Consider the following 14,377-nt stretch of genomic DNA (forward strand, 5'->3'; position numbering starts at 1 on the left):
TTTGGTCTCATTATACGTCTTTTCTTGCCACATTTGCCAAGTGGGTCTCTGCGGTCGCTAAGCTGGAAACCTGGTCGTTAAGTGAATCTGGCTTTGCTTGTACTTCCATCCTGTATCACAGTGTTTCCCAGGACATTGCAATCGTCATAAAGGTCAATCATTTGCCAAGCGTCTGAATTTCGATCACTTATTATTTATTTATTTATTTATTTATTTATTTATTGTTTGTTTGTTTATTTGTATGCCGCCCCTTTCCGTGGACTCGGGGCGGCTCACAATATGATAAAAACAGTTCATAACAAATCTAATAATATATAATTTAAAATAGTTAAAAAACCCCATTTATAAACAAACATACCTACAAACATACCATACATAAATTATATAGGCCTGGGGGAGACATCTCAATTCCCCCATGCCTGACGACAAAGGTGGGTTTTGAGGAGTTTACGGAAGGAAGCGAGAGTAGGGGCAGTTCTAATCTCTGGGGGGAGCTGGTTCCAGAGAGTCGGGGCTGCCACAGAGAAGGCTCTTCCCCTGGGGCCCGCCAACCGACATTGTTTAGTTGACGGGACCCGGAGAAGGCCGACTCTGTTGGACCTGATCGATCGCTGGGATTTGTGCAGCAGAAGGCGGTCTCGGAGATATTCTGGTCCGATGCCATGAAGGGCTTTATAGATCATAGCCAACACTTTGAATTGTAACCGGAAACTGATCGGCAACCAATGCAGACTGCGGAGTGTTGGTGTGACATGGGCATATTTAGGAAAGCCCATGACTGCTCTCACAGCTGCATTCTGCATGATCTGAAGTTTCCGAACACTTTTCAAAGGTAGCCCCATGTAGAGAGCATTACAGAAGTCGAACCTCGAGGTGATGAGGGCATGAGTGACTGTGAGCAGTGAGTCCCGGTCCAGATAGGGCTGCAACTGGTGCACCTGGCGAACCTGGGCAAACGTCCCCCCTTAATCACGCGGGTGCTTACAATGGTCATAAGTGTGAAAAAGGGTCATAAGTCAGGTATTCGCAGACACCCACATGGTCCATGGGGTACAAAGCAAGACCCTCCAGGCAGGACACCATAATGTTGGGTATGTGTTAGAGTAAAAGCACCCAAGAGCAGCTCTACAATTTTTATTTTTATTTCTTTTTTTCCTTCTTTCTTTCTCTGTCTTTCCTTTACTTACTTTCTTTTTCTTCCTTCCTTCCTTTTTCTTTTTCCTTCCTATTTTTCTTTTTATCTTTCCTTCCTTCCTTCTTCCTTTTTCTTCTTTCTTCATTCCCTTCCCTTCCTTCTTCTTCCCGAGTCTTCGGAGAGGGGTGGCATACAAATCTAATAAATTATTATTATTCCCCCTTTCTTTTTCTTCTTCTTCCCTATTTTTCTTCTTCCTTTTTATCTTTCCTTTCTTCCTTCTTCCCTTTTCTTCTTTCTTCCTTTCCTTTCCTTCCCTTCCTTCTTCCTCCTTTCTTTGTCTTCTTTCTTCCTTCTTTTTCTTCTTCCTTCCTTCTTCTTTTTCCTTCTTTTTCTCCTTCCCTCCCTCCTTCCTTCCTTCCTTTCCTTTTCTTTCTTCTTCTTCCTTCCCTTCCTCCTCTCTCTCTCTCCCTCCCACTCCCTCTCTTTGTTTTCACAGTTTTAACCCAAGGTAATGTTTTATGTTGTGACTGCTGCACACCGTTTACACACCAACAACATTCCTATGGTTATCAGGGGGTCTTAGAAGAATAAAAAACGAGGGGGCTTTTTTGTGTTCTGGGCCTTTCAGAAAAATACCTCTATGCATACACACAAAAAGGTGGTAGGGAAACAAACGCACACCGCTGCACAACAGGGAGGTTGGAAATTATTATTCTTGGGAGTGGGAGTGGGGGAACCCACCCTGCCATGTAGCTTCCATTCTCTGTTAAAAATGACGGGTGAGGAAGGCAGCAGTGCCAGAGGGCTGCAGCCTGGGAACGTGGCAACACAATGCTTGGTGGGATGAGGTCGGACCCCCCAATCTTTTAAAAGCCCACCTTTATTGAAATCTCGATGCTCCCTTGCCGCCCTACTTCCTCTTCCAAAGCCCTTTCTTCCCCCCTTTTTGTCTATTTTCCTTCCCACTCCTGGTTTCCACCTGTTGTGCCTGTTTGCAAGAGAAGGGAGGAGACCAAGGGATTATCATGGAGGGCAAGGACAAAAGGAGGAGGAGGAGGAGGAGGAGGAAGTATTTGTTCACAGCAGCCTCCGGCAGGTGTTTGCTGAATGCAGCTGCCTACACATCGTTCACTGCTCACAGGATAATCTCTCCACCCCCCCCCCCCACCCCCTTGACAAGCCGAGCACAAAGGAAAGATCTCGCTTTGGGACCCTGGATTGACAGAGGCCCCAGTGGTATCAGAAGAAGAGGTGGGATTCCTCGGCTTTGGAGGTCTTCTGGCCCAGCCCTTTGCCCAAGGCAGGAGACTTCTGTTCTTCTCCTTCATTTCCATCCTTTCTCCTTTCTCCATTCCCTTCTCTCCTTTCTCTTCCCTTCTATTCTATTCTATTCTCTATTCTATTCTACTCTGCTCTATTCTACTCTATTTTATTCTCTATTCTATCTATTCTATTTATTCTATTCTACTCTATTCTCTATTCTATTCTCTATTATATTATATTCTCTATTCTATTCTACTCTGCTCTACTCTACTCCTATTCTCTATTCTATTCTCTATTATATTATATTATATTCTACTCTACTCTATTCTCTATTATATTCTATTCTACTCTATTCTACTCTACTCTACTCTATTCTATTCTACTCTATTCTCTATTCTATTCTCTATTATATTATATTCTCTATTCTATTCTACTCTGCTCTACTCTACTCCTATTCTCTATTCTATTCTCTATTATATTATATTATATTCTACTCTACTCTATTCTCTATTATATTATATTCTCTATTCTATTCTATTCTCTATTATATTATATTCTACTCTGCTCTACTCTGCCCACCTCTGTCGTCAGGCATGGGGGAATTGAGACTTTCCCTTCCCCCTAGGCTTATAAAATTTATGCATGGCATGCTAGTATGTATGATTGGTTTCTAAATTGGGGTTTTTAAAATTAACTTAAATGCAGTATTAGATTTGTTTACATTGTATTATTATTGCTGTGAGCCGCCTCGAGTCTGCGGAGAGGGACGGCATACAAATCTGATAGATAAATAAATAAATAAATAAATAAATAAATAAATAAATAAATTCTCTATTCTATTCTATTCTATTTTCCTCCTCTCTATTTTATTTTTCTCTCCATTCTGTTTCCACAACCTCTTCTTTTCCTCTGTTCTGTTCTGTGGCTTCTTCAGTCGCCACGACTCAGCGTTTGAATGGGCGAATGCTCAAACGCCATTGGTTGAAGCGTCCGATAGCTCGCTGTAAAAGGCCTTGCTGTCCGACTGCAGGTTGCTGGTGGTGCAGAGAAGTTGCGGAGTAAAGAAGTTGTTCCTTTGAAGCCTTGTCTCCTGTTGTTATTCCCACAACTCAACAATCTGATGTGGTATAAGACCTCCTGCTTGAGCAGGAGATTGATTAAAGCATCGATCCTTTGAATAGATCCAAGGCCTTCAAAGGGGCTGCACCATCGCATGAGATGCAAATAATTCTCATTATCGTCCAGTTGATCTTCCTCATTAAGCATTCCAGCAAGATATCTTGAAAATCTATACTATTTGGTATATCTCTTAAGACTCCAGGTTTTTTTTTAAACTTCCTGTTCATTTCAGTGGCATCTGGCTTTGAACAAAGGCCGGACGATGCCTTCTCAAACAGGTCTTAGTTACCCATTAAAATTTACATTCCCACAGGAACCAATTATAATAGGGCTGATATTGCAGGGTAAAAGAGTTTTTCTGCTATCCATCAGGCACACACACAAAAAAGTCCTCTAAAGCAGTGTTTTTCAACCAGTGTGCCGTGGCACACTAGTGTGGCGTGAGACATGGTCAGGTGTGCCGCAAAGCTCAGAGAGGAAAAAAAACAAGAGAGAGAGAAAGAAAGTGAGAGAGAAAGAAAGCAAGAGAGAGAGAAAGAAAACAAGAGAGAAAGAATGCAAGAGAGAGAGAGAGAGAAAGAAAGGGAGAGAAAAAGAAAGAACGAGAAAGAAAGAAAGAAAGAAAGCAGGAGAGAGAGAAAGAGAACAAGAGAGAGAAAGCAAGCAAGAGAGAGAGCAAGAGAAAGAGAGAAAGAGAGAGAAAGAAAGAAAGAGAGAGAGAGAGAGAGAAAGAGGGAGGGAAGGTGGGAGAGAGAAAGACAGAGGGAGGTAGGGAGGAAGAGAGAAAGAGAGCAAAAAAAAGGAAGGAAGAAAGAGAAAGAAAGGGATGGAGAGAGAGAGAGATAAAAGAGGAAGGGAGAGAAAGAGGGAGGGAGAGAGAAATAGAGCAAAAGGGAGGAAAAGAGAGAGATAAATTTTTTTGTCCAAACTTTTTTTAGCCGCCCCCCCTCCCCACTCAATGTGCCCCATGGTTTTGTAAATGTAAAAAATGTGCCGCGGCTCAAAAAAGGTTGAAAATCACTGCTCTAAAGTGTATAGCCTCCCCAACAACACCTAGCATCAGTGTTCCCTCTAATTTTTTTTTGGGGGGGGGGGCGGAAAAGTATAGTGTCTGAGCGGCAGTCCCTTCGGGACTGGGCGGCACAGAAATAATAAATAAATAAATAAACAAACAAGTAAGTAAGTAAACAAACAAACAAACAAACAAAAAACCCACCCTGTTTTGCCTGAGAGAATTTCAAAATAAAATCCTGTACTGTGTGTCTATAACAGTGAGCTCATAATAGGGCAACTCTATCAATATCAAAATGCCACTTAAATAGTTGAGCTAGTTTCAAACTAGATTTTGATGTTCTTTCTCTCTTCCTTACTCCCATTCTTTTTCTTTCTCTTTTCCTTCCTCTCTTTTTTCTATCTGTTTCTCTCTCTTCCTCTCTCTCTCCTTCCCTCTCACTCTTTCCCTCTCGGCTTCTGGGCAGGTTTGGAAAACTCTGAGTTGATGATGATTTTTAAGTGAGCGATTGCTCACTGCTCAGCTTAGAGGGAACTATGCCTAGCATATTTTAACATTTTAAGACAGACTGGAAATAAATACGCAAGGCTAACAACTGAGTGAATTAATGATACATATAGATGTCACTTCCAAATTCCCAAAACTTTATTCAAACTTTATTAATAGACCTCTCCCAAAAGCCACTTACAATCTGGATTCAAAGTTCTAAGTCACGGTGACAAGGATTGGAAGGGAACTTGGAGGCCATCTAGTCCAACCCCCGGCTCTTTTATGAGACCTATACTACTACTTTTTAAAAATAAATTTATTAATTTTTTAATAATAACAGATGTACACTACATAAAACACAGTGCACAGTGATATGTGCTGCTCCCACCACCCAACATCATTCATTCAGACCCCTCCACCAAAATGAGGGTGTACCTTTTTAATATCATTTTAATCCAAGAACATTACAATATTTACAAATTATAGAGTGATTCCAGTTTATTCTTTTTATCTCGGTCTCGAATTCTACTAACCGTATAAACTCTAACGCCTGTCCCATCTTTCCATCAGTTCTTTCACTTTATTTTCATTAATCACATTCATCTTTGCATCCATAATTTCAAACTGAATGTGTTCTACCATGTACCGGTACCAATTTTGTATTGTCCATTTTGTTGCATCCTTCCAACCCAAAACTATTACCCCTTGGGCACTTTCTATAGCTGCTTCCTTAATTTCTCTGAATTCACCCATATCACTCCTTATCACTAGAAACATAGAAGATTAATGGCAGAAAAAGACCTCCTGGTCCATCTTAGACCAGTGTTTCCCAACCTTGGCAACTTGAAGATATCTGGACGTCAACTCCCAGAATTCCCCAGCCAGCTGGCTGGGGAATTCTGGGAGTTGACGTCCAAATATCTTCAAGTTGCCAAGGTTGGGAAACACTGCCTTAGACTATTCCCTGTATTTTATCTTAGGATGGATAGATGTTTATCCAAGGCATGCTTAAATTCAGTTCCTGTGGATTTAGCAACCACGTCTGCTGGAAATTTGTTCCAAGCATCTACTACTAATACTGCCATCTCCTTTGTAATCACCCATGTTTAACATCCTATTAATTTCCCCTTGCACCATGGCAACAGGCACCCAAACCTATACTATTTCTGATAGATGACTGTCCAGTCTCTTTTTAAAAAGCCTCCAGTGTTTGGGGCATAATTTCCAAAGGCAATGTGTTCCACTGGTTAATAGTGGTTAATTAATTTGTCCCATGGTTAGTTGTGGTTGATTGTGGTTCCACTGGTTAATTGTGATGGATGGGCCCCTCCTGAGGCCCTGGGGCCAGGTTTTGGGGACTCGGCAACTGCCCTGCATTTACAGCAAGTAATGTGTTGCTTCACAATTGTAAAGTTTGCTTTACGACCGTCAGGTTTGTTTAATGACCACTGTGGAAAGGTTGTGGGTGCTTAACAACTATCACAACTTACCGCAGGCATTGCAGGCTAAATTAGTCCTCCTTCGGTAGCTGACTACGTGTATCCTTAAATTACTGCAAAAGAGAAGTTATCACCAGAGATGTTTTGAAAATTTGAAGGGGAGAAAACAAACGTCCAACATTTGAAAAAGAAAAATTCAAGTCAGCCCAAACCTTCTAAAAGTGGAATGATTATTTTTATGCTTTTTTTTTTTTTTGGGGGGGGGAGGGTTAGATTCTTAATTAATTAACTGGATTCAAGGTTTTGTATACTGTATATTATATGTTATGAGCCGCCCCGAGTCTTTGGAGAGGGGCGGCATAGAAATCCAATAAGTAAATAAATGAATAAAATCATAATAATATTCTGTTATTTTATAATAAATAAATCAATACAAGAAAGAAGGAAGGAAGGAAGGAAGGAGAGAAAGAGAGAGGGAGGGGGTCTCTTGACTTGGGCTAGAAGACCTCCAAAATCCCTTCCAGTCTTATGCGTCTATGTTTAAATAAAATAATAATCTGTTATTTTATAGAAGAAGGAAGGAAGGAAGGAAGGAAGGAAGGAAGGAAGGAGAGAAAGAGAAAGAGAGAGGGAGGGGGTCACTTGCCCAGGGCTAGAAGACCTCCAAAATCTCTTCCAGTCTTATGCATCTATGTTCAAATAAAATAATAATAATATTCTGTTATTTTATAATAAATAATTCAATAGAAGAAGGAAGGAGGGAAGGAGAGAAAAAGAGAGAGAGGGGAGTTGTCTCCTGCCTTGGGCAGCGTTTGGACTAGAAGACCTCCAAAATCCCTTCCAGTCTTATGTGTCTATGTTTAAATAAAATAATAATAATATTCTGTTATTTTATAGAGGAAGGAAGGAAGGAAGGAAGGAAGAAGCAGGAAGGGAGGGAGGGAGGAAGGGAGGAAGGAAGGAAGAGACAGGAGAAAGACAGAGATAGACACAGAAAGAAAGAAAGAAAGAAAGAAAAGAAAGAAAGAAAAGAAAGAAAGAAAGATACCTGGGCGGCCTAGCAAATGAACCAGGCAGGGGACTCCGAGGCCGACGGACGGGCCTTAGCGGGTCTCCCGGGAGAGGCCGAGGGGGGCGGCGTCGGCGTCTGAATGGGGGCCGAGGCTCCACGCCCCTTCCCAGGTGGCTTTTCAAGGCCGGCGGTTGCTTCCCCCAGGGCCAGCCGGGAGAGCCGCAGGCGGGGGAGAGAAGCCGCGCGGCCTTGGCACCAGGGGAGGCCTCGCTCGGCAGCCCAGGTGTGGAGGCCCCTCTCGGCCTCCCTGGAAGAAGGCCCTCGCGGCCTTGGCAAGCGTCTCCCCTCTCTTTCCTATCGCTTTCTCCTTCCCTTCTTCCTCCTCCCTCCCTCCCTCCCTCCCTCCCTCCCTCTCTCTCTCTCTCTCTCTCAGAGGGCTGCACAGTTTTCTCTCCTCTTTTGCTCTTTCTCTCTTTTCCATCACTTCTTCCTTCCCTTCTTTCTCCCTTTCTCTCTCTCTCTTTTTTTCCTCCAAGGGCCAAAACCTTTTCCTCTCTTGCTTTTTCCTCTTTTCCATCACTTTTTCCTTCCCTTCTTCTTCCTCCTTTTCTTTCTCTCTCTTTTTCCTCCGAGGGCCAAAACCTTTTCCTCTCTTGCTTTTTCCTCTTTTCCATCACTTTTTCCTTCCCTTCTTCTTCCTCCTTTTCTTTCTCTCCGTCTCGTTTTCCTCCGAGGGCCAAAACCTTTTCCTCTCTTGCTTTTTCCTCTTTTCCATCACTTTTTCCTTCCCTTCTTCTTCCTCCTTTTCTTTCTCTCTCTCTCTTTTTCCTCCAAGGGCCAAAACATTTTCCTCTCTTGCTTTTTCCTCTTTTCCATCACTTTTTCCTTCCCTTCTTCTTCCTCCTTTTCTTTCTCTCTCTCTCTTTTTCCTCCGAGGGCCAAAAACTTTTCCTCTCCTCTTTTGCTTTCCCCTCTTTCCCATCACTTCTTCCTTCCCTTCTTCCTCTCTCGTTCTCTCTCTCTTTCTCCTTCTCTGTCTTTGTCCCTCATTCCCTCTTTTCAATCACATTTCCTTCCCTTCCATTGTTCCTTCCTCTCTTTCTTTCCCTGCCTTTGCAAACATTTCTTTCTTTCTCTCTCATTTCTTTCTCCTTCTCCCTTTTCTATCATGTTTTCCTTCCCTTGTTTCTCTCCCTCCCTCTCCCCCCTCCTCTCTCTTTCCTCGGAGGGCTGCACTGCCTTGCAAACTTTTCCCTTTCTCTCCTTCTCTTTGGCTTTCTCCTTCCCTCGCTTCTAACACATTTCCTTTTGCTTTCCTTCCATTGTTCCTCCCTCTTGCCCTCTCCTCCAGGACGGGCGTTCGGCCGGGGACCCCAGTCCCTGGGACCATCCAGGGACTGGCCGGGGTCTTGTTCAAATCACTTTCCCTCCTTCCACTTGCCCTCCGTTTTCCCTCCTTCCACGTTCCTTCCTTCCCAGCCCCCTCTAATGAAAGCAATCCCATTACAGAAGACTGGGAGGCTGCAATAATCAAGGTGGCCGCTAGGTGGCGGTAAAGAACAAGGCTTCTTAGAACTTTGTCTTTTTCTGCAGCAAAAACTTGCACCATGTTTAAAAACAGAGTCCTCAATTTAATGACCATTCGTTTAGTGACAAAAGCATCGAAAAGAGTGAGCTAGGACTGGTTTTTGCACGTAACGGCCCTTGTAGCATCCCACCCCCATGGTCACAGGATCAACATTCGACCTCTTCGCATCTGGCCTGTGTTTTATGACAGTTGCAATGCCTTAGGGCAGGGTGTAGGCAAACTTGGCTCTTCTATGACTTGTGGACTTCAACTCCCAGAATTCCTGAGCCAATCATGATAGCTCAGGAATTCTGGGAGGTGAAGTCCACCACTAAGAGCCAGCCTTGCCTACCCCTGCCCTAGGGTCACGTGATCTGCTTTTGTGACCTTCTGATGCAGAAGTAGACTGCTTGGCTGCATAGCTAAAGGTATCACAAGCAGGAAGAGGGAGATTGTGATCCCGCTGTATAGAGCGCTGGTGAGACCCCATTTGGAATAATACTGTGTCCATTTGTGGAGACCTCAAAAGGAGATGGATCAAATTGAGGAGGAGGAGGAAAGAAAAAGAAGGGAAGAAAAAGGAGATGAAGAAGGAGAAGAGGAAGGATTAGGAAGAAAAGGAGGAGGAGAAGAGGGAGAAGGAAGTTATGATGGAGGAAGAGGAGGAAAGAAGAAGAAGGGAAGAAAAAGGAAATAAAGAAGGAGAAGAGGAAGAGGAAGGAGGAGGAGGAAAGAAGAAGGAAAGAAAAAGGCGAAGGAGAAGAGGAAGGATTGGGAAGAAAAGGAGAAGAGGGAGAAGGAAGAGATGATGGAGGAAGAGGAGGAAAGGAGAAGAAGGAAAGAAAAAGGAGATAAAGAAGAATGAGAAGAGGAAGGAGGAGGAGGAAGAAAAGGAGGAGGAAAAGAAGAAAGGAGGGAAAGAAGAAGAAAGGAGGAGGAGGAAAAGAAGGAGAAGAGAAGAAGAAAATGAGAAGAAGGAGGAGGAGGAGGAAGAAAAGGAGGAGGAAAAGAAGAAAGGAGGGAAAGAAGAAGAAAGGAGGAGGAGGAAAAGAAGGAGAAGAGAAGAAGAAGAAAATGAGAAGGAGGAGGAGGAGGAAGTACTACTATTAATAATAATAATACATCATAAAAGTTTCTTGGACTGATTGGAGAGGATAGGTGAACAGGCAGCTTTAGTGGGGTTACTACGTACATCCTCAAGGGAGGTGGATTTTTAAAAAACAGAAATTGCCTAAGTGCAAAAAGGAAAAAGACAGTTTATGCTTATGAATGAAAATCCCTTGCAAAACAGTTGCCGGTTGCCGCAGATTCTCAGTCCGCACGTTTTAATCCACTCCGAGACGGAGTAAAGTAACCGTTCCCATCCTGCTCCCAGACGAACCAGCGGTGATTAATTGTCCCAGGGCTTCTTAGTTATTCATACTTTCCCCAAAGAACAGCCAACCACAACAGTTGGGGACACAACACTTGCGAGTACAACAAACCATAAATGAACATATCGTTTCTCCTTTTCACTCGCAGCATCGTTCATCATAAATTTAATTTGGAGGCGTCGTGTGAAAATTTTAATTAACCCTCCTAGCAATTATTGATTCTGCAGCCGTATAGCTTTGCAGGATCTACTCGGATCGACTGTGATTGTCCTAAGGCTTGCATTTATTTTCTGCCCCAAAGGAAACGTCGTATTACATTTAAATATGCCTTGTTCCAGTTCTGGGATTTTCATCAATTTGATTGTCAGCTGGGGTTTCTGAATTAAGCCCACAATAATGATGACTTCAATTTTCTTTTCTTTTCTTTTTAACTTCAGGGTTCAGCACCGAGCTGTAATTCTAAAAATGTAACCTCTGTCTATTTGAAAGTCTCCCTCCGCACAAGTCTATTAAAAACACATCCGGGTATTGATTTAAGATAATGCAAATGCTTTTTCAAGTTTGTCGCAAGGGAGCCCAATGCTGCTGTGTTATCGTACACAACACAGTAACTGTGGTTCTGCAGCTGATCTAAGATATCTACATCGGTTTATTTTTTATTATGGTTTCGCTTATATTCTGATGAAGTTTTAACTGCAATCCGTAGAAGCGAGGTGACCAGGTTCTTAAGTAGAAAAGTTTGTAAGAAGAAGCAATTTTTCCCATAGGAATCAATGCAAAAGCAAATAATGTGTGCGATTGGGGAAACCACAGGGATGGTGGAAGCCCTGATTCCTCCCAGGAGATTCCTAGAGAGGCCCCACAAAGGCTTCTCCCCACCTTTTCTGCCCCGTTTCCTCCCAGGAGATTCCTAGAGAGGCCCCATGGAGGCTACTCCCCACATTTTCTGGCCCTGTTTCCTCCCAGGAGATTCCTATAGAGGCTCCACGGAGCCTTCTCTCTGCCTTTTCTGGCCCTGTTTCCTCCCAGGAAATTCCTAGAGAGGCCCCACCGAGGGTTCTCCCCACCTTTTCCAGCCCCCTTTGCTCCCAGGAGATTCACTGAGAGGCCCCACAGAAGCTTCTCCCCACCTTTTCTGCCCCGTTTCCTCCCAGGAGATTCCTAGAGAGGCCCCATGGAGGCTTCTCCCCACATTTTCTGCCCCGTTTCCTCCCAGGAGATTCCTAGAGAGGCCCCATGGAGGCTTCTCCCCACATTTTCTGGCCCTGTTTCCTCCCAGGAGATTCCTAGAGAGGCCCCATGGAGGCTTCTCCCCGCCTTTTCCGGCCCTATGTCCTCTCAGGAGATTCCTAGAGAGGCCCCACAGAGGCTTCTCCCCACCTTTTCTGGCCCTGTTTCCTCCCAGGAAATTCCTAGAGAGGCTCCACGGAGCCTTCTCTCTGCCTTTTCTGGCCCTGTTTCCTCCCAGGAAATTCCTAGAGAGGCCCCACCGAGGCTTCTCCCCACCTTTTCCAGCCCCCTTTGCTCCCAGGAGATTCATTGAGAGGCCCCACGGAGGCTTCTCCCCGCCTTTTCTGGTTACAGTTTCGGAGGCTCAGGTTTCTAAGTGGAAAATGGTTCTTGAGAAGAGGCAAAAAAATCTTGAATACATGGTCCTTATCTAGAAAGGTTTGTAAGTAGAGGCGTTCTTAGATAGAGGTACCACTGTATTTGTACTTTAGGGTTGAACTGATGGGCCTTTTTTTTTTCATTTCCCAAACTAGGTAACATTATCATTGCTAGCAGGGACTTTGGTTTGAGGAATGCACGAAGAAGAGGAGGAGGAGAAGGAATGAATGGGAAGGAGGAGGTTAGCCCAGTTGGTTAGAGCATGGTACTAAATAACACCAAGGTCGCAGGTTCAATCCCCATATGGGCCAACTCTTTTCACTAAGAGTTGTCCATCTAATCTTACGCAGCTTCTTCTCTGGCAACAATGCACTGATAACCAGAGCATACAAAACATTTGCTAGACCAATTCTGGAATACAGCTCACCTGTCTGGAACCTCCATTGCATATCAGACATTAATACAATCGAGACAGTCCAGAAATATTTCACAAGAAGAGTCCCTTGAATCATTTTAAATCTGCTAAAATGTTATGCTAACCAGATGGATAATATATTACTAGAAACATAGAAACATAGAAGACTGACGGCAGAAAGACCTCATGGTCCATCTAGTCTGCCCTTATACTATTTCCTGTATTTTATCTTACAATGGATATATGTTTATCCCAGGCAGGTTTCAATTCAGTTACTGTGGATTTACCAACCACGTCTGCTGGAAGTTTGTTCCAAGGATCTACTACTCTTTCAGTAAAATAATATTTTCTCATGTTGCCTTTGATCTTTCCCCCAACTAACTTCAGATTGTGCCCCCTTGTTCTTGGGTTCACTTTCCTATTAAAAACACTTCCCTCCTGGACCTTATTTAACCCTTTAACATATTTAAATGTTTCGATTATGTCCCCCCTTTCCCTTCTGTCCTCCAGACTCTACAGATGGAGTTCATGAAGTCTTTCCTGATACGTTTTATGCTTAAGACCTTCCACCATTCTTGTAGTTCCGTCTTTGGACCCGTTCAATTTTGTCAATATCTTTTTGTAGGTGAGGTCTCCAGAACTGAACACAGTACTCCAACTTACTAACTTATTATATTCTTATAATATATTTCCCCCCTTTTTAAAGTTCTTTTTAAATAAATAAGCAAGCAAACCAATCCATCCATCCATCCATCCATCCATCCACCCAAAAGGTCTCTTCAGTTATTGATAAATGTATTGGCTGATCTTTTTCTAACCAGACATGGCCAATTTTGTCATCTCTGCTGATTCTGTCCTTTGTTGAACACAACAACATTTTTTTTTTTTTGCCGTATTTGTTCGTGACAAATCCTTGGCATGAATTTAATAATCCCTGAATTGTTTTCAATATGTTTGCAAACCGTGTTTGCAAGTTTGTAATCCGAACCCTTATTATGTAGCCATCATTCTCAGGGGATTTAAATGCTAATAAACACTGCAAATTGGTAGAGGCAGAAAAAAAGGAAGAAATTGGGAACCAAATGTAGTAGAGGGGTTTTTTCCCCACTCTCGCTGCCCTTTATTCTAGCGTTTTTTGTTTTAATATGCACAAAATAATAAGAGTGGAGACCTTCATATTCTACCTAAAGCTTGAGGGAGAATCTTTCTTACGTAACCAATCATTCAGTTTATTTTGCAGCTGCTTATTAAGGTCACATTTAGCTCCTGATGTCAATTTTAAACAATCTCGTGCTTATCCAACTTCTCATTTAAAAAAAACCCCAAAAACATAGTTAATATTGTTATAATCTTCCTTTGTCTGAGGTTATTTAATAACAATAATAACAACAGAGTTGGAAGGGACCTTGGAGGTCTTCTAGTCCAACCCCCTGCTTAGGCAGGAAACCCTACACTACTTCAGACAGAGGGTTATCCAACATCTGCTTAAAAACTTCCAGTGTTGGAGCATTCACAACTTCTGGAGACAAGCTGTTATATGGATCAATTGTTCTAACTTCTAATTTCTCCTAAGTTGCTTCTCTCCTTGTTTAGTTTCCACCCATTGCTTCTTGTTCTAGCCTCAGGTGCTTTGGAGAATAGCTTGACTCCTTCTTTTTTGTGGCAACCCCTGAGATATTCGAAGTCTGCTATCCTGTCTCCCCTGGTCCTTCTTTTCATTCTGCTGCACGAATCCCAGCGACCAGTTAGGTCCCACAGAGTGGGTCTTCTCCGGGTCCCGTCAACTAAACAATGTCGCTTGGCGGGACCCAGGAGAAGAGCCTTCTCTGTGGCAGCCCCGGCCCTCTGGAACCAACTCCCCCCCAGAGATTAGAATTGCCCCCACCCTCCTTGCCTTTCGTAAGCTTCTTAAAACCCACCTCTGCCACCAGGCATGGGGGAA

At 43.2% G+C, this 14,377-nt stretch overlaps 1 protein-coding gene across 5 annotated transcripts in view; it reads right to left on the reverse strand.

The window, feature by feature from the left end:
* The window catches only part of GPAT2 (glycerol-3-phosphate acyltransferase 2, mitochondrial), a 46,763-nt gene extending 38,900 nt beyond the window's left edge, over window positions 1-7,863 (reverse strand). For 4 of the 5 annotated variants that reach the window (XM_070765228.1, XM_070765229.1, XM_070765231.1 and 1 more), the window contains exons 1-2: window positions 7,509-7,599; window positions 6,512-6,573 (exon numbers count right to left, since the gene is read on the reverse strand). In XM_070765228.1, coding sequence (XP_070621329.1) covers window positions 6,512-6,520 — 9 coding nt within the window. In that variant the 5' untranslated portion in view covers window positions 6,521-6,573; window positions 7,509-7,599. Of the gene's footprint in view, window positions 1-6,511; window positions 6,574-7,508 lie in introns of all 5 variants that reach the window. The other variant, XM_070765227.1, reaches the window with a different exon arrangement.
* Window positions 7,864-14,377: the final 6,514 nt, after the last annotated feature.

The sequence above is a fragment of the Erythrolamprus reginae genome, chromosome 12 (genome assembly GCF_031021105.1).
Source record: "Erythrolamprus reginae isolate rEryReg1 chromosome 12, rEryReg1.hap1, whole genome shotgun sequence".
Lineage (NCBI taxonomy): Eukaryota > Metazoa > Chordata > Lepidosauria > Squamata > Dipsadidae > Erythrolamprus > Erythrolamprus reginae.